This window comes from Caenorhabditis elegans, chromosome IV (genome assembly GCF_000002985.6).
Source record: "Caenorhabditis elegans chromosome IV".
In the NCBI taxonomy this organism is placed as follows: domain Eukaryota; kingdom Metazoa; phylum Nematoda; class Chromadorea; order Rhabditida; family Rhabditidae; genus Caenorhabditis; species Caenorhabditis elegans.
The window spans coordinates 17,015,002-17,030,919 of NC_003282.8; the positions used below are offsets into that span (position 1 = coordinate 17,015,002).

General features: G+C 28.8%; 2 protein-coding genes, 57 non-coding genes and 1 pseudogene across 60 annotated transcripts; 20 read left to right on the forward strand and 40 right to left on the reverse strand.

The window, feature by feature from the left end:
- Positions 1-136: 136 nt before the first annotated feature.
- On the reverse strand, positions 137-157 carry 21ur-10373. Its single transcript, NR_068042.1, has one exon.
- 21ur-2854 lies at positions 140-160 on the reverse strand. Its single transcript, NR_068043.1, has one exon.
- Positions 161-528: 368 nt separating this feature from the next.
- Positions 529-549, reverse strand: 21ur-3404. Its single transcript, NR_068044.1, has one exon.
- Positions 550-777: 228 nt separating this feature from the next.
- 21ur-3143 lies at positions 778-798 on the reverse strand. The gene has a single exon (NR_068045.1).
- Positions 799-1,122: 324 nt separating this feature from the next.
- Positions 1,123-1,143, reverse strand: 21ur-6870. Its single transcript, NR_068046.1, has one exon.
- A 513-nt stretch (positions 1,144-1,656) lies between these two features.
- 21ur-3651 lies at positions 1,657-1,677 on the reverse strand. The gene has a single exon (NR_068047.1).
- Positions 1,678-1,773: 96 nt separating this feature from the next.
- 21ur-13382 lies at positions 1,774-1,794 on the reverse strand. Its single transcript, NR_068048.1, has one exon.
- Positions 1,795-1,971: 177 nt separating this feature from the next.
- 21ur-7124 lies at positions 1,972-1,992 on the reverse strand. The gene has a single exon (NR_068049.1).
- 21ur-14474 lies at positions 1,973-1,993 on the reverse strand. The gene has a single exon (NR_068050.1).
- Positions 1,994-2,227: 234 nt separating this feature from the next.
- 21ur-11777 lies at positions 2,228-2,248 on the reverse strand. The gene has a single exon (NR_068051.1).
- Positions 2,249-2,611: 363 nt separating this feature from the next.
- Positions 2,612-2,632, reverse strand: 21ur-1986. The gene has a single exon (NR_068052.1).
- Positions 2,633-2,908: 276 nt separating this feature from the next.
- 21ur-5565 lies at positions 2,909-2,929 on the reverse strand. Its single transcript, NR_068053.1, has one exon.
- Positions 2,930-3,538: 609 nt separating this feature from the next.
- Positions 3,539-3,559, reverse strand: 21ur-14921. Its single transcript, NR_068054.1, has one exon.
- 21ur-8486 lies at positions 3,550-3,570 on the forward strand. Its single transcript, NR_068055.1, has one exon.
- On the forward strand, positions 3,553-3,573 carry 21ur-6554. The gene has a single exon (NR_068056.1).
- Positions 3,556-3,576, forward strand: 21ur-14392. The gene has a single exon (NR_068057.1).
- A 176-nt stretch (positions 3,577-3,752) lies between these two features.
- On the forward strand, positions 3,753-3,773 carry 21ur-5186. Its single transcript, NR_068058.1, has one exon.
- A 246-nt stretch (positions 3,774-4,019) lies between these two features.
- Positions 4,020-4,040, forward strand: 21ur-1170. Its single transcript, NR_068059.1, has one exon.
- Positions 4,041-4,155: 115 nt separating this feature from the next.
- Positions 4,156-4,176, reverse strand: 21ur-11552. The gene has a single exon (NR_068060.1).
- Position 4,177: 1 nt separating this feature from the next.
- Positions 4,178-4,198, forward strand: 21ur-9928. The gene has a single exon (NR_068061.1).
- A 160-nt stretch (positions 4,199-4,358) lies between these two features.
- 21ur-9208 lies at positions 4,359-4,379 on the reverse strand. Its single transcript, NR_068062.1, has one exon.
- A 650-nt stretch (positions 4,380-5,029) lies between these two features.
- 21ur-5023 lies at positions 5,030-5,050 on the forward strand. Its single transcript, NR_068063.1, has one exon.
- A 160-nt stretch (positions 5,051-5,210) lies between these two features.
- 21ur-5170 lies at positions 5,211-5,231 on the forward strand. The gene has a single exon (NR_068064.1).
- 21ur-12526 lies at positions 5,212-5,232 on the forward strand. Its single transcript, NR_068065.1, has one exon.
- Positions 5,233-5,784: 552 nt separating this feature from the next.
- Positions 5,785-5,805, forward strand: 21ur-5203. Its single transcript, NR_068066.1, has one exon.
- A 329-nt stretch (positions 5,806-6,134) lies between these two features.
- 21ur-10248 lies at positions 6,135-6,155 on the reverse strand. Its single transcript, NR_068067.1, has one exon.
- An 82-nt stretch (positions 6,156-6,237) lies between these two features.
- On the reverse strand, positions 6,238-6,258 carry 21ur-3649. Its single transcript, NR_068068.1, has one exon.
- Positions 6,259-6,881: 623 nt separating this feature from the next.
- On the forward strand, positions 6,882-6,902 carry 21ur-2053. The gene has a single exon (NR_068069.1).
- Positions 6,903-7,060: 158 nt separating this feature from the next.
- Positions 7,061-7,081, reverse strand: 21ur-10476. The gene has a single exon (NR_068070.1).
- An 84-nt stretch (positions 7,082-7,165) lies between these two features.
- On the reverse strand, positions 7,166-7,186 carry 21ur-8092. Its single transcript, NR_068071.1, has one exon.
- A 351-nt stretch (positions 7,187-7,537) lies between these two features.
- On the reverse strand, positions 7,538-7,558 carry 21ur-349. The gene has a single exon (NR_068072.1).
- Positions 7,559-7,682: 124 nt separating this feature from the next.
- Positions 7,683-7,703, forward strand: 21ur-4972. The gene has a single exon (NR_068073.1).
- A 160-nt stretch (positions 7,704-7,863) lies between these two features.
- On the reverse strand, positions 7,864-7,884 carry 21ur-7039. Its single transcript, NR_068074.1, has one exon.
- A 104-nt stretch (positions 7,885-7,988) lies between these two features.
- Positions 7,989-8,921, reverse strand: Y116A8C.52 (annotated as a pseudogene). The gene has a single exon. A coding segment is annotated over exon 1 (933 nt).
- Positions 8,437-8,457, reverse strand: 21ur-8017. The gene has a single exon (NR_068075.1).
- Positions 8,922-8,998: 77 nt separating the features above from the next.
- Positions 8,999-9,019, reverse strand: 21ur-9954. Its single transcript, NR_068076.1, has one exon.
- Positions 9,020-9,498: 479 nt separating this feature from the next.
- Positions 9,499-10,116, reverse strand: dct-13 (C3H1-type domain-containing protein; the record flags this gene model as incomplete). The annotated part of the gene is made up of 1 exon (NM_070616.5): positions 9,499-10,116. One exon carries the CDS (start codon positions 10,114-10,116, stop codon positions 9,499-9,501), a length of 618 nt encoding a protein of 205 aa, NP_503017.1.
- A 332-nt stretch (positions 10,117-10,448) lies between these two features.
- On the reverse strand, positions 10,449-10,469 carry 21ur-5014. Its single transcript, NR_068077.1, has one exon.
- A 511-nt stretch (positions 10,470-10,980) lies between these two features.
- On the forward strand, positions 10,981-11,001 carry 21ur-14236. The gene has a single exon (NR_068078.1).
- On the reverse strand, positions 10,981-11,001 carry 21ur-986. Its single transcript, NR_068079.1, has one exon.
- Positions 10,985-11,005, forward strand: 21ur-3352. Its single transcript, NR_068080.1, has one exon.
- 21ur-13271 lies at positions 11,003-11,023 on the forward strand. The gene has a single exon (NR_068081.1).
- Positions 11,024-11,520: 497 nt separating this feature from the next.
- 21ur-5702 lies at positions 11,521-11,541 on the forward strand. The gene has a single exon (NR_068082.1).
- Positions 11,542-11,779: 238 nt separating this feature from the next.
- Positions 11,780-11,800, reverse strand: 21ur-5297. The gene has a single exon (NR_068083.1).
- Positions 11,801-11,833: 33 nt separating this feature from the next.
- 21ur-9722 lies at positions 11,834-11,854 on the reverse strand. The gene has a single exon (NR_068084.1).
- Positions 11,855-12,010: 156 nt separating this feature from the next.
- On the reverse strand, positions 12,011-12,031 carry 21ur-5474. The gene has a single exon (NR_068085.1).
- A 172-nt stretch (positions 12,032-12,203) lies between these two features.
- On the reverse strand, positions 12,204-12,224 carry 21ur-8629. Its single transcript, NR_068086.1, has one exon.
- 21ur-2091 lies at positions 12,208-12,228 on the reverse strand. Its single transcript, NR_068087.1, has one exon.
- Positions 12,209-12,229, reverse strand: 21ur-9123. The gene has a single exon (NR_068088.1).
- Positions 12,230-12,429: 200 nt separating this feature from the next.
- On the reverse strand, positions 12,430-12,450 carry 21ur-3184. Its single transcript, NR_068089.1, has one exon.
- A 178-nt stretch (positions 12,451-12,628) lies between these two features.
- Positions 12,629-12,649, reverse strand: 21ur-8311. The gene has a single exon (NR_068090.1).
- A 303-nt stretch (positions 12,650-12,952) lies between these two features.
- On the reverse strand, positions 12,953-12,973 carry 21ur-11041. The gene has a single exon (NR_068091.1).
- On the reverse strand, positions 12,954-12,974 carry 21ur-15597. Its single transcript, NR_068092.1, has one exon.
- Positions 12,975-13,255: 281 nt separating this feature from the next.
- 21ur-9525 lies at positions 13,256-13,276 on the reverse strand. The gene has a single exon (NR_068093.1).
- Positions 13,259-13,279, reverse strand: 21ur-11541. The gene has a single exon (NR_068094.1).
- Positions 13,280-13,929: 650 nt separating this feature from the next.
- Positions 13,930-15,593, reverse strand: nhr-229 (Nuclear receptor domain-containing protein; the record flags this gene model as incomplete). The annotated part of the gene is made up of 7 exons (NM_070617.4): positions 13,930-14,116; positions 14,168-14,259; positions 14,369-14,457; positions 14,507-14,590; positions 14,634-14,919; positions 14,964-15,269; positions 15,325-15,593. The coding sequence occupies 7 exons, from the start codon at positions 15,591-15,593 to the stop codon at positions 14,022-14,024; spliced, it is 1,221 nt and encodes a 406-aa protein (NP_503018.3). The 3' UTR covers positions 13,930-14,021.
- 21ur-13680 lies at positions 14,028-14,048 on the forward strand. The gene has a single exon (NR_068095.1).
- Positions 14,030-14,050, forward strand: 21ur-7807. The gene has a single exon (NR_068096.1).
- 21ur-12010 lies at positions 14,158-14,178 on the forward strand. Its single transcript, NR_068097.1, has one exon.
- Positions 15,221-15,241, forward strand: 21ur-566. Its single transcript, NR_068098.1, has one exon.
- Positions 15,594-15,918: the final 325 nt, after the last annotated feature.

The window sequence follows — 15,918 nt, forward strand, 5'->3', positions numbered from 1 at the left end:
GTGAATTTTTTAATTAAAAAAAATTTAATTATGTTGCAAAAATTAAATTTTAGTTTTTTTTTTTCAATAACTGAAATTTTTCTGAATTTTTTTTGGCAATTTATAAAATTTCTATAATTTCAAATAATCTCTGATTTTCTTTTCCCTGCTTTGTAGATTATTAATTCAAGAATAACATGAATTAATTTATTAACATAATGAAACATTTCAATTTTTTCCGAATTTTTGAAACAATTTTTCATGTTTTTTTTGGAAAATTTGAATAAATGTGTATTGGTTAGAAAATTCAGATTTTTTCATGAATTTATTTTCCTGAATTTTTTGAATTTTTAAAATAACTTTTTTTGCAATTTTTCCAGAAGTTCTAAATTTATTGCCAAGCGTTTAGTGAAAAAAAACTCTAAAATTTTCTGAAAAGCCAAAAAAAATTTTTACGCCGTTCTAGTGTATGCCACTATATATATTTTTTAAATTACCTCTTCAGATTTTAGCGCTGTAATTTTCACTGCTAAAGAAAAATATTTATCGAAACAAAATGAACTGATTTCAATATCAATTAAAAACTTGAATTAATTTATTATAAAAGTGAAACATTGAATTTTTTCAGAATTTTTTTGAAAGAAAAAGAGGGACAAGCCGAGTGGATTGTTTTAATTTTTTGATAATCTATAAAACAATCGAGGTTAATGAAAGCTTAATTTATTTTAAGGTTTTCGGAATTTACTGAAATGTTGAGAATGTTATATTAGTTTTTAAAAAATTTTAGAAAAAATTTAAAACGTGTTAAAAAGATCGTTAGCACATCGTGAAAACATGCATTAATTTATCAAAGAAATGAAACCGTCAACATATACTGCAAGTGACATTGCAGATATCTTCAAAATAAATTTCCAACATTAATAATGATAACTATACAGTTTTTGAACTTTCTGAAACTCACAAAAAAATGTGTTTTAAAACTAGATTTATTTTAATTTTCGATTTAGACTGGAAAAGGTTTTTGGGTCAGAAACTGCATTGGAACATTAATATTTTAGGAAATTCCAATTCATTATTTTTTTAATCATGAGAAAATTTTAGTTTGTTTATTATAGTAGTGAAACATTTAGTTGTTTCTAAACTGCAATTTTTCCAAAAGATGGATTAATTCAAGAATAACATGAATTAATTCATTACGGCAATGAAACATTAAAAATTTTTCCAAATTTTTGAAACATTTTTTTAATTGTTATTGTTGTTGTTTTAAACGTTGTTGTCACGGAATTCTGGCTTCCCTCATAAATCGAAATGGAAGAGTTTGCCGAACTAGGCCATTTTGGGTCGCAGAGATTTTGTGTAGATTTACGGCGCGTTGTGTGTCACGTCGCGGCTCGTTTTTAGTTGTAAAACTGATTTATTTGTCCGTGTGGAGTACACGAAACTTTTCCACGCGTTGTCCGGCAGGCGATTGTAAATGGAGCGCGAAAATTCAATGAGAAAGGCCAGAACCCCTTTTGTTGTTGTTGTAAAGATTGAATTTATTAACATAATTAAATAGTTTTTAAAAAATTTGTTTTGAAAATTTTTCGGAAATTTTCTGAAATGCCAAAAAAAGTTTTTAAACAAATTTAAAATAACTTATCAGTTTTTCAAAAGTTTATTTTTCAATTGAATTCAAATGCTTATTTATCCACGAGAGTATTTGTAAAAATCTTAAGGTTTTTTATTACAATAGTGAAGCATTTAATTGTTTCAAACTGCAATTTCTAAAGAAAAAAGCTTGAATTTGCTTATTTTATTTCAAGAATATAGGGATTAATTCAAGAATAACATAAATTAATTCATTACGACAATAAAACAAAAAATTTTTCCGAATTTTTGAAACAAAAAATTTAAAACTCTTGGGAAAATTCTTTAATTTGTTTTTTTTATTTGTTTACTTTAAATTGTTTGAATTCTAATAAGTGGAAAATATTACTTTTATAATTTTGAATTTACCTGAATTTGTCAATAATACCAGAATAGTAACATGAATTAATTTAATAAGGCAATGAAACATTAAAAAAATTTCCGATTTTTTGAAACAATTTTCAATTTTTTTGGAAAGTTTGAATTTATCTATAAATGTGTATTGTTTAGAAAATTCATATTTTCTCATAAACCCATTTTTTTTTAAATTTTAATTTTCAAAAGAAGTTAAAGGTTTTTTTCAATTTAATTCTGAAATATTCAAAGTTGTTTATTTGTGAAAACGTAAATGAAAACTTTAACGTTTGCTAAGAACTTTATTGAATTTATTAAAGTAATAAAACAGTAAAAGTTTTTGTTTTGAAAAATTTTCTGAAAAGCCCAAAAATATTTTTTTTTTCAAATTTAAAATAGCCTCTTCAATTTTCGTTTGCAGAAATTTCAAACTCTTGGGAAAGTTCTTTAACTTTACTTTGTTTGAATTATATTATATATTGTTATTTCAAGTTTTAGAAACATTTCAACTTTATGTTCAAATATTCTTTTGATCACAATTTGTAGATTTTCATTGAAAACTACTTTAAATTGTATGGATTCTTAAAATTATAGATTTTCCAAATAATAGTTCCAATTTTTTGAAATCTCCTGGAAATTGCAGTTTTTTTTTTAAATTTATTCGCCTTCAATATTTGTAAAAAGTTTGAATAAATTTCTTATAGTAGTGGAACATTAAAAATTTTCAGTTTCCCCAGCGAAAAAAAGTAAGCTCAGAATTTTTCGGTTCTTTCAAAAAATTCAACGTTTTCAGCTTTTTCAGGAAAAGAAAAAAAATTGTTTTCTCCGCCGTTTCAGTCTATATTCAAACTTTATTTTCAAAAATAAATCTTCAAATTTTACAGCTTTAATTTCTCAGCAAAGAAAGAGAATAGAAAAAATAACGTGTTGAAAATTAATCAATTTCAGTTTTTCTTCAGTACGTCTAATATTAATTGAAAAATTTGAATTAATTTATTATAAAAGTGAAACATTGAATTTTTTATTTTTTTTTCGACTTTCAAAGTATTTTTAGACCATAAATTTCACAGCAAAAAGGGGAAATCTTTCTGGATTGTTCGAAGTTTTTTTAAAATTTATTAAAAAAACGAAATCATTGAAAGTTAAAAAGATAAAGCTTTATTTGTTCTAATTTTTTCTGAAATTTTTGAAATTTTGTGGCTTTTCATGTGGAGTTATATTAATTATTAGGGTAACAACTAGAAAATGTAAAAATTCAGCTTATCTAGCTGCAAAACTATTTAGGTTTCATTTATTTGCAATTTTAAATTTGGAATTTCCGTTAATAGTTGTGCAACCAAAGCTTAGGATCATTTTATTGACAATTATTTTAAAATTTCAGTTTTTACAACGAAAAAAGCTCATTCAAAAAGTTGGTTGAAAATCAATAAAAATTAATGCATTTTGAGCAATAATAATGATAATTAACAAGATAATAGTATGATAGCAATGTAAAATTAATATTAAATTTTTTTAAATTTCTTCAAACAATTTAAAAATTATACAATTTCTAAAACTTGTTAAAAATAATGTCAATCTAAAGAAAACTACTATTTCATCTGAAAGAAAACCAGAAGTATACTTATTCGTAGAGTGAAACAGAAGATTTTTATCACAATAAAGACCCAATGAAAACTTTTTTACATATTGAGCACTCTTAATATGTAAAAAGTTTTCACTGGGTCTTTATTGTGAAAAAAATCTCCTGTTTCACGCTACGAATAAGTATCCTAAAAATTAAAATTTAATAATCTGTGTGTCATATTGCCTACAAATTCTAGATTTCAGAAAAAAATGTGGAAAAACAGGCATTTTTCAACTATTACTTGTTGGATAGACATTTCACTCAAATTCAAGGTGCATTCTTCTGAACAAAAGGTCACTGAATTAGTAATATTGAAAATAAAATTTAATAGTGTTGTTGTTGAATTATATTTTAAAAAATCTGGAAGAAAATGAATTCAAACTTTCACTGTTTCAAATAAGTAATATATTTTTCATTTAATTTATAAAGTTATTCAGTCGTCTAGGTTTCTACATTCTATTGTACCTCACTTATTGAACAATCACAGTTTGCACATATGTGTAAAATTTGAAAAAAAAAACAATGCTACAAGATGGAAATAACTTATTTTTCACAAAACTGTTAAGATCCCCAAAGTCATTTGCGCTACATTATAAAATTGGAAAGACTAGAGAATATTGAAAGTGAGTAAAACAATAAAAACATTAACTGTTTCAACTAGTCCTTATATTTCATATTATACATACCGTATATCTTCTATTAATATGGCCTCCCTATTAGACTTGCACTCCCTATTAGTCTTGCACTCTCTAGTAGTCTTGCGTTAACTTTTTTGTATTGAAAACCCGTCTCGCTAATTTCAGGATTTCAACAACATTTTTTGCCTATTTTGCAACAGTTTTTACATCATTTCTACGAGATTGAAGTTTTTGAACTTATATGAAAATCAAATTTTTTGAATTTTTACATATGATTCGAGCTTTTTCAGGAAAAAACTAGTAAGCTCAAAGTCAGAAAATGTTCTGAAAATTAGTATTGCACTCCCTATTAGTATTGCAAGCGGGAAGACCATCGAAAAATAGTATTGCAGCCATATTAATAGAAGAAATACGGTATCTGGAATATTTAAAAAAAACGATAAATATTATGTATGTGTTGTAGAAAAATTGTTAAGAAATAAAAAAGGTCCAAGAAATAAAATACGTTGTCCATAAGCGTTTACAGACTTCATTCCGGTAACTTTATGAACGCTGCAAAAAATTCAATCGTTTTGTAGTTGATAGGTCATTTATTTATTGGGAAAGCTCCCTCATTTACATCAGGCTCGGGTTATCTGATTGCAAAGAATTCTAGAATTGAGAAAAAAGAACCAGTATATACATTTTCTAGATTTTATCATACTTTGCGTCTTTGAATCATACTCAAACCCTAGTCTCTCTTCCTCTACGGAAAAAAGTCTGTTTCACTTTATAAATAAGTAAGTCAAAAAGTAAGGTTTTATAATAGCAACTAAGAATTCCGTTATCAAAATTTGAACTATTTTGTAAAAGTATTTCCCATTAGATTAAATGAAAAAATAAAAAAATTTCCCTTGTAACAACGTTTTCTAGATTTCAGCAAAAAATTTTTAAGCTATACATTTTCATGATGTTCTTAAAATTTTTGCTAACTTATGATGTTTCAATTAACTAAAGAGCAGAATATGAAGATTTCAAACTTTCACTGCTGGTGGGAATTTTGATGGTATTACTAGTTGTGGGTTAATTAATTTGCATTATTCTTGCAAATAAATATTGAAAAATGCCAAATAAGTATTAAGAAAAATAAAAAAGGTAAGGAAAATAAAGAATGAGTAATCAAAAAGAGATGTGAGTAAATGAATGACACAATGCTACTTGTAATCGATTTCTGGTGTAATTAATTAACGAAATTAAATTTTAAATAGTTACGAGAAATGTGAATTGGTTTAGAGCAGTTTTTGAGCGCATGTTATATGTAGGAATACCAAAGCAAGCAGCCGTTAATTGACAAATTTTTATCAAAATACAGTGCGTTTTTTCCCACTTCTACGACTTTAAAGGCGCGCGCATTTATACAAAATGGTCTCGTCATTGGTCTCACCACGCGCTCAACAAATCAATGGGATGCGCGAAAATGCGCGCGCCTTTAAAGTCGTAGAAATTGGAAAAAAAATGCACTGTAATGAAATTTCCTGTTTCACGTTACGAATAAGTGTGCCAGAAATTGAAATTTAATAATGCGTAAGTTTTAAATATCAGAAAAAAAACAAATTCTAGATTTCAGAATTATATTTCACATTGTAAATAAATGCTATTTTGTCGAAGTTCAGTAGGTGTTTGGCAAAATGATAACTGGAAGATTTAAAAGAGCGCTAAATATTCGGTATGTGTTGTAGTTGAAAATTGTTGAGAAAAATAATAAAGAAATAAATAAATTTAAAATTCACGTAAAAATTATTAAAAGCGGCAAACGGCGAAGGCAAAGGCCGGCGCGAGGCCCGTATCTTGCGCCTTTTTTTGCTCACTTTTTAGATTGGTGGAAAGAAAATTCATTTTTTCTGATATCTTTGAAAATGTCAACTTTTACAATATATGAAACCTCAGAACAATTAGAAGATTCAATACATAAAGTGATTTATCAAAATAATGAAACGGTAAAAATAATTTTTAAACTCCAAACTATTGATTTTATTGGGACACGATGGTTGCTGATTCCAGTAATAACTGCAACCAAAACTTTATGAAGATAATGAAACAGTCAAAACCCTTTTTTCAATTTTCAGTTCTTTCAACGCGAAAAAGTTACACTAACAGTTTGCTGAAAGTTTATGAAAATTATGAATTTTAAACAATAAAAATGGAATGAATGGATGGCAAGAAATCAGACAATTTGAATAATGACGTCATAAATTAGGGGATAATAAGTCAAAAAAAAAAGGAATTTGAAAAATTAGCGGCAATTTCAAAATGAAAATGAAAAAAAAAACCAAAAAAATTCCTGTTTCACTCAACACACAAAAATTAAAACTCGATAGTTACTTTGAAAAATTCTGTCATGTTTTTTCTTCAAACCTAAAAGTGGGAAAGAGTTTGAATAAAAATATGAGAGTCTGTTTCACTTCAATGGTAAAACAAATTAGTTGATGTTCAATGTGATTTTTGAATAAAATTTTGAATATAATTGCAAAAAACGGCCGGAACTTGTTTTGTGAATGTTTCAAGCTATTGTAATTTTGTTAGAAATCTGCATATCCCAGACGAAATAAAATCATGATAGTTAAAATGTTTACTGCTTCAAACAGATATTATAATTCCCATAAAAATTTAGCGGTTATTATAATTGGCAAGTTGTTGGAAGTTGCTAATTATAATTGCATCAATCTTTCTGAATTCTTTTGTGACAATTTTTAAAAATGTATTTCTATATTTCAATTAATTTCTGTGGTTTTCTGCATTTTTAGGTTTTGTGGGAAATTTGGAGAAAGTGAAGCGACAAACTTTGTTTGTAAACATTCGAACAAATCCAATACACTTAATGAGTCAATGTATTTCTGCGAGATATTTCAAAATTCATAGAAACAATAATTTAATAATACCCGAAAAATAGTATAAACTGAGAAATCTTCGAATTTTGCACATAACAGCAAATATTGGTAAATTTGATAATAGATGGGGTTTGAAACAGAGGCTGCTGGAATTTCGGATTGCGGAAATACAAAAATTAAATAATCATATATGAATAATCAAAAATAGATTATTAGTGAATATTGAAACATTAAAATTGTGGTACTATAAACTGATTATGGGGAACAGATGTTTCATGAAGCTGCAAACCGTCGAGTGAGCTACCCTTAGACAGTTTCTCACGGAAAGTCGTAAAATTTTATTTTTGAAGGAATTTTGAAGGAAATATTCGTTAAAAATTAAAAAAAAACAGCCTGTTTCCAAGTTTGCAACCGTTACAAATGCCTATTTTCTTAAAGCTTTATTAGTACACAAAAAAGAGAAGACATTGATAAACACAAAAGACAGCAAAACATATAAAGAACATGAAACAGTATAATTTAAAATTATTGATGCTTTAAATTGAGTGTTTCAGGTTGTTGCTAAAAATACATCAATAGATACGCAAGTGTTAAGCGGAAAGTGTGAAAATCGCTATTTTAGAAAAATTTTAGAAACTAAGAAACCATGTATACGGCAAAACTTAAAAAAAAGCTTCGTATACCGCTTTTTCTAGATTGGTAGCAGTTTCAAAGGCATTTTTACTTTCCTACTTTAAACATTTTTAAGTATTTAAAATCATTACCTTTATTGGTCCACAGAAAAAAAAACACACCATTGATAGAAGGAAAAATATGCAAAATATAATGAACATAAAACAGTATATTTTAAAATTAAGTATTAGAAATTACGAACGTATATACAACAAAACTATAAAATTAGTGAGGAACAGCTGAGCAATGCCAATTGGGCAGGAAACTTGAAGAGTCCAGAGAAAATGCACGAGAAAGGTTCGATTGAAAGTCAAGCTTGAAATCCGCAGTTTCCATCGATTTAATTGCAGCAGGTGTGTCAGGAGCTGTGTGGATGAGCTGATACCTGGCTCCGTACTTGCAATGTCCAGTAGTAAAGAATTTATCACAAAATACGGTTTTGTAGTTACGATGGTTTCTTTTGATTTGTTGACACCTGAGCTCATGTTTTTTGTTCAGAAATTACATTGAAATTATTGATTTTCAGAAAAACAAATTTCAGAAAAAAATTTGTTTGAAAAATCTAGTTTTTTTTTCAATATCTTTTCAGACTTTCAACATTATTGCGTGGAATATAGTGAATCAATTAAAAATAGATTACTATTTAGATTGTGTATTAGCAATGAAGAAATGTAAAAAAAAAATCTAAGCAGCATTGGTAACACACAAAAGTTAGCCTAACATATAAAGAACATGAAACAGTGTATTTTAAAATTAAATTTTAGAAATTAAAATTGCCACAAAAAACTATTTGTAGTTACGACGGCTTCTCTTTGTTTGTGGGAACCGGAGCTCATGCACACTATGAGGAAACTTGCATTTTTATCCATAAATGCATTTTTGACCACGTTTATGGGAAAGACGTAAAGCTGTCTTCAATGCTTCTTCTTTTTTCTTCAGTCTCATCATTGTTCGCAGAGGTTGTCCGGAATTGTGCATGGATCACGACTGGCCAGTGATAAAAAAACCCAATTTGTGCGCTGCTTGACTTTTGTTCATAAAAAAAGAGCTCCTGCTTGGACGATCTTGGTAGTGGTGAAAGCGATCGAGGAAAGAATTTGGCACATGCCAAAAAAAATTCAAGAGGGTATTTGATTGATTGGTAGCTTCAGCGAGCATTGCAAAAAGATTTGAAAAAGACAGGCACAAAAAAACAAAAATAAAAATTTTGGATTTTTGGGGGAATTGATATGGTAAAAAGTTGAAAACCACGATTACCAATAATTTATAACTGCTCTCAATTTCAGAACTGTATGAAACAATAAATTGTAATTTTTTTAATTAAACACATTGGAATTTTATAGTGATGCGTAGGAAACAAGACGTCATACTTGCCTAAATATACAATGAGAAATGTTTCCACATCTTTAGATGACATATATTTTATTAAATTATAAATTTGTAGACCATCTTGTTTTAAATCTCGTCAACTAAAAATGTCAGAAAACCGACATCCATACTAACTGATTCTGAAAAATATAAGCTGATTCTGAAACTGATCCAATTTATTCTAACTATGGGAATTTGAATTTAAAAAAAAGATCATATCAATTTATCATGAAGCCAAAACTGCAAAAAACGAGGAACATAATAAAAAAATCGAAAATATGAATATTAGATAATACCATGTACAGAAAATTATATAATCCATGATTAGGCACTGAGAAAGAAACTTAAAAATAAAAAATTCAGAAAATTATTGAAGAAGAGCTGAGCAATGCCAATTTGGCAAGAAACTTGAAGAGTCCAGAGCAAATGCACGAGAAAGGTCCGATTGAACGTTAGGCTTGAAGTCCGCAGTTTCCATCGGTTTGGCTGCAGGCGTTGTGTCCATGGATCTGTGAATGAATTGACACCTGGCTCCGTACTTGCAATATCCAGTTGTCGTGAATTTATCGCAAAGGACTGTTTTATAATTACGATGGTTTCTTGTGGTCTGTTGACACCTGAGCTCATGCACACCATGAGCAAATTTGCATGCTTCACCGTAAATGCATGTTTTACCACGTTTGTGGGAAAGACACAAAGATGTTTTGAATGCTTTTTCCTTCTTCTTCAGTCGCATCATTTCTTCACGAAGCTCATCAGAAATTGTGCATGGATCACAATTGGCGATAGCGGAAGACAATTTGTGTGCAGATTCATTTTCTTGGAGAATGACACTATGTTGGTCAGAAGATCCAGTAGATGATTGCGATGAAAGCGATTGAGTGGAATTAGCAGGAAAAGCACATGTCAGAATGAGATTTGACAGAGTATTTGGAGCATAATTGAGCTCAACGTTGTTCATGATTGGTGAAGTTTCAGTGAACATTGTAGATGGTAGATTCTGGAAAAATAACAAAATTATGAGTGAAGACTAGGAGCTGAGACAGTATAAAAATTAGCAAAACGGATATAGAGAACAGAAAGGCGACTGCTCGGGCTGAGAGCAGAATGAATAAATGACACACTTGCCACACTGTCATCAGGATACGGAACAAACGCTGTACTTTTATAAAATCGATATTTTGTCCGTTGAGTATTGCTCCGCCCACTTACAGATCGAATGATGGAGACGATGTTGTTCATAGATTACGGAATACGGTCATTTATTGATTGGGAATGTCTTGTTTATTTTCAGGTTGGGTCTTGGAGTTATTGGAGTTGGAGCATGAAAAGACACCAATAAAATAAAATTTTAAAGTTTTTCTAAACCAGTGTAGTGAAACAGAAAAAAAAAATGTCTCAAGAGCTTATTAGAATAACGTTTCAAAAAACTACTAAATTTCTTGAAGAAAGTTTTGGAAATTTTGCGCAAGATCGAAAATAAAGAAAACTCGATTTTGGGATAATATACCATTAAAGTTATGCGAACTTTCAAAAAGTTTGATGAATTTTAATTAAGATACAGAAAACAAGACAATGGAAACCCATAGTCAAGCAGAGCACGGACATTCATACAAATTCGAAATCAGAAACACTTCTAGGAATCAATTTTCTTCTTTTGTGAACTAAAAAAGTGTTTACACGAAAAATTCGTATCTCAAACTTCCATTTTGTAGGTATGCTCAATAATTTTAAACAAACCCCCATTTTTGGAATGTTTCAGATCCTCATTATTTTTAAGATATTCAATTTTTTGTCAAACTTATACTGTTTCAATAAACTAGTAAAGTTTCAACAAAACATCAAGTTATTGATTCATCGCTTGACGAGATTGAATTTATTGGGTACTTGTGTATTACATGCCCTCATTATAATAGTAATTTTTTAAGCCATGAAAAATAAAAACGTGAACCACAATTTGTATTTTTAGGCTTAGGAAATAACATTTTCTAAACCTAAAGAGAAAAAAAATGTATATCACGTTTATTTTAATTGGAGAAATTAATGACATTTTAATTTAATTTAAAAATGAGGGCATGTAATACACAAGTACCAATTTTTTGTTAAACTTATATTGTGTCAATAAACTAGTAAGGTTCCAACAAAACACCAAGTAATCGATTCATACCACACGACTGCTTCATATTCGAATTCTAGTAGACTTTTTTTTGGAAAGTTCTGCAGATGTGGCAATCAACAAGTGAATACTTACAATTTGGACAGATATAAAGAAAATGTTTAACCAACATTCCAACCTTGCAGAAACTTCCAGATTTCATGTGTTAAATAAAATTAAAATAAATATTGTTTCATACAGTTTTGAAAGTGATTAACATTTTTCAAAAATTAGTATTATGACGTTAAAAAAAACATTTGAAAATTAGTCGAGGAAAATTGGAGTTTTTCTTTGAAAAATAATTAGATTTTGAGTAAAATGACTTATAAAAATTCTAAATTTCAAAAAAAACCAATATTAAATGTTTCCTCCAAAAGTACTCGAAAAAATTAAAACCGCAATTTCCCTATAGGATTTTGAGAAATTTTAATAATTTTCAGAACTTTTTGAAACAGTAATTTTTGAATTTTGTTTCAAACACATGCTTTTCACAGTCAACAAACGACTCATGTCATCAAATTTATCATTCATTTTTTTTTGATTTAACGACCGTATGAAACAATATTTATCAAAAAAGTCTAAAATTGATTTTTTTTCACTTTATGCTGAAATAGACCTAAAAAGGAGAATTTCAGTTTTCCGGCAAATTGGTAGATAAGAATTTCTTTCCAAAATTTCAAAAAACAAGTTTTCAGATGTCTCGTTTCACAACGTTTTTTTCACGTTTGATAAAATATTTGCTGAACCAAACGATGAAAAATGTGAATGACTTTCAGAACCATATGAAACATTTTTAGATTTAATTAACACTTTAAGTTGTTCGAATTTTATTTTTGAATTTTAAGATTGTTTGAGAAAAGCAGAAAACTTTTAATTTTTACAAAATTGGATCCTATTTCAATGTATTTTTTTTACATTGAAACCTTTTTTCAACTCAACTGAATTGAGTAAAAATAAACACACCATTAAATGAAACACATGAAACAATATACAAAATCACTTAAAATTTTATTTTTCGGACTTCGTTCAATATTTGAAGAAAATTGAAAAGTAGAGTTTATTGCCATCATTGAATTTTTGAATTTCTCCTCAGAATTAGACAAAAAACTCAACTTTTATAATGTCGTGCTTCACAAAAATGTATCAAACGCTTCCACAGAAAGACTAAGTCTCACTAATGTTAATTCATTTAAAAAACTATATAAAACAGTACTTTTTCATTTTTGTGTAGACAAAAAACGGTACATTTTTCAACAACAAAAAACCCCATTTTTTTCAAACCTGGTGGCATTCTATGCCGCTTCCAGTAAAATTCATTAAACAAGTACGAACGCAGTTGAGGATATAAAACTCTAATTGCGGAATGAAGAATCATTTTTTATCTTCAACATAAGCAAATTCTGAAACAGCAGAAAAATCTACGAATATTCAGTCAAAAAATCGTAAATTTTCTTGCTTTACATTTTAATAGGACGGAATATTATGACAGAAAAATTAAAATAATTCAATTTAAAAAGAGAAGATGGGTAGAAAAAAATCATCAGTCAACTCCCCGCATTTTATAAAGATCAAATAATGAAAGAACAACTGAAATAGACAGACAGGCGGCACTTGTCATTTGATTGCGAACTTTATTTTGAAGATCAAAAATTGGAAATGTTTTAAAATTGGAGAAACCAATTGTTAAGTAAACGATGTTTTTTTAACTTTTAAAAATATTCAAATTCTGAAACAGCAAAAAAATTTACAAATTATTAGTATCATAAAATTCATAATAAATTTATAATAAAATCATAAAATCATAAATCATTTTATTTTACATGTCGTGAAAACACAGGAACATAGGTTTTTTGACATGCTGAATCCGAATATCACAAAAGTTTTTCATGAAAATTTTTCAGTTTCCCAATATCGAAAAAAATGAAGGGGGTCCTATAGCATTGACGCGCACTGTATGTTTGTTTTAATGGCTCTTAGAAAATCAAAGTTAACAACTTAAAAGTTTGCCTTCAAAAATAAGAAATAAATTTAAAACAGTGGTTTTAAAATAAAAAAAAAACTTTACTGTTTTTCTATTACTTTACTGTTTTACTATTACATCCGCAAAAATTGTCAGTTACAGAATAACGACAACGTCAGGTAGTGGTTTATTTGGTTCTACATTTTCCAAAATCCTGGAAAGTTTTACTATGAGATTTAGATATTTAAGCGAAATAAAAGTGGTTTTAAAAAGTTTTTCCATTGTGTTTCGAATTTAGAAAAAAAAACAATTTTAGTTCATTCGGGATTTGTCAATTTCTTCATAGTAACTTAATTATTTCAATAACTTTTCCTCATGTTAGAAATGTAGATCTCAATTTGATTAGTGTATTTGTGAAGTTTAAGAAAAAAAATTTAAGGAAATTTTCAGATATCTAGGTCGAAAGATTGTCATTTTTTAATATTTTATCGGTGCTTTTCTTACATAGAGAACAGATATTTCGGAATATTTTTTCATGAATTTGCTGGAAAGATTGCCAATTTGCACAAAATCGAAGAGTTCGACAGTGAACTCACCTAAACCTTAAAACTAACGCAGAATCGAATAAAATTTTTGGTTCATGTTGGTTACGTTCAAGTTTCTTTCATTCACAAAGATTTTTCGAAAAATTGATTTATTGCAGATTGAACAACTAATAAATGATCTTCAAAACAAGTACTGTTTCAATCATTCCATATAAAATATTGGGTCTCTTTCACTCGTTCTGAATTCTCTCTCCAACCTTTCCTGCATCCATTCCTTCTGAGACACATTTGGCGTATCGACAGTAAGAACAATAATTTCGTGTTACTGAAAGTGAATATATTATAGGATAAGTGAATATTTATCAATTGATCATACCAGTGTTGATTTTACAACGTCCACTTCCACTGCATTTCAGGCTGTTCTGCTTGGAATCGATTACAATTTTTCTAAAAAATTGCGAGCAGCCTCTGCAAAAATGTTTTGTGCGTGGATCGTAAGAGATTCACATTTTTACATTTTTGAGGTGCCCCATTCAAAATGAATGGTTAAGGTAAATTATAAAATAAAGTAAATTACCCGCATGTTTGAGCATTATAGTGCTTTTGTGCATTTGGTGCATCACAAACTTGGCAGTTCTCAGTCCGGGTTTCGTCACTTGCAAAACTCTGAAAAGCAGAATAATTCAATTAAAAATGCAATTTTTGTAAAACTCACCGTATCCATCTCATCATTGGCACCTTCCACAACATTTTCTCTGCTTCCCTGCGCGTCCTCAAACTGAGTAGTCTTTTCCAACAACTGAAATTAGAATTTGGAAACATTTTGCTGAATTTATACATACCATTGAATTTGAAGTTTTTACTGATTTGATTAATTCTGCAAGTTTCTCGGCCACTTCCGATTTTAACAATCTTTCTGATTGGACCTCTTCGTGTAGCTTATTGAGCTCTACAAGCTCCAGATTTCGTTCTAACTTTGATTGAAGGTCTTTCAATTGTTTGTCCGATTTCCTTTTTTGAAATTCGAGCAGACTGAGAATTAATTCCTGTTCATAACCTCGAGAACTTTCGAAATCTTGAAGTTGAGCTGTCAACTTTCCCACTTGTCTTTCCAATTCAATATTCTTTCTGAAATTATTTTATTTAAAAAAAGAACTGAATAAATAACTTACTCCGAATAATCAGTGGCCTCCAATTCTTTGACACGAATTTTCAATTCTTCCACTTCTTTGTTCATTATTTTGGTCTTGTGCTCTTGTTCCATTTTTTCAGTTTCCAGTGACTTCATAGTTGTTAATAGATGTTTTTTCGACAATTTCTCTTCTTTTAGCTCTATTTTTGATTCTTGAAGTTGTTTTTCCAAACAATCAATTAACTCTTCTGACAGTTTCAGTTCATTGACAATTTCTTCGTTCAGATTCTTGGCCATTTTCGTGGCGTTTCTCTCTTCCTTTACGTCCTTTTCCAAAATTGCAACTCTATAAATAAAAAATTAGAATGCCATTCTCAAATAGAAACAGTTTTTTAACCAACCTTGTCTTCAAAATTTCATTCTCGTCCGCTAAATTCTCATTTTCTTTTTCAAAATTTGCTAATATTTTTTTGATATTATCAAAGTTTTGTTGAGAATGCTGGAGCTTCGAAATCAATTCGTCTTGTTTCAGTTCACAGTCTTCATGAATGTTTTTGGGTTGTTTACTGTCCATTAAAAAATCATGCCATTCTCCAGTTCCTTGAGCATAAAGTTGATCAAAATTGGAAAACAAATCGTAGAAAACTCGTGCATCAAAAAGGGGATCCATGATTCCTATTTTTGTAATGACCTTTTTCAGATTTTCTTCATCGCTTTTGCGCACATTTTCCAGGTGCCATAAATCTCGAAATTCCTATTTCGTCCCCACCAGCAGCTTTTCTCGAACATAAACGGTGACTGAATTCATAATTAGAAAATTGCAGTTTTTTTTTGATAATGTCATAGAATTCCTTTGATGAATCACATTGTTGTGACTCACATTCCCTATAAATACCTTCTTGATTGAATTTAACGCAACACACGTAGGATTTTTTTTTAATATAAAATTAAAAAATAGACTCACATAAGCATAAACACAAGTTTTGATTGCTTGT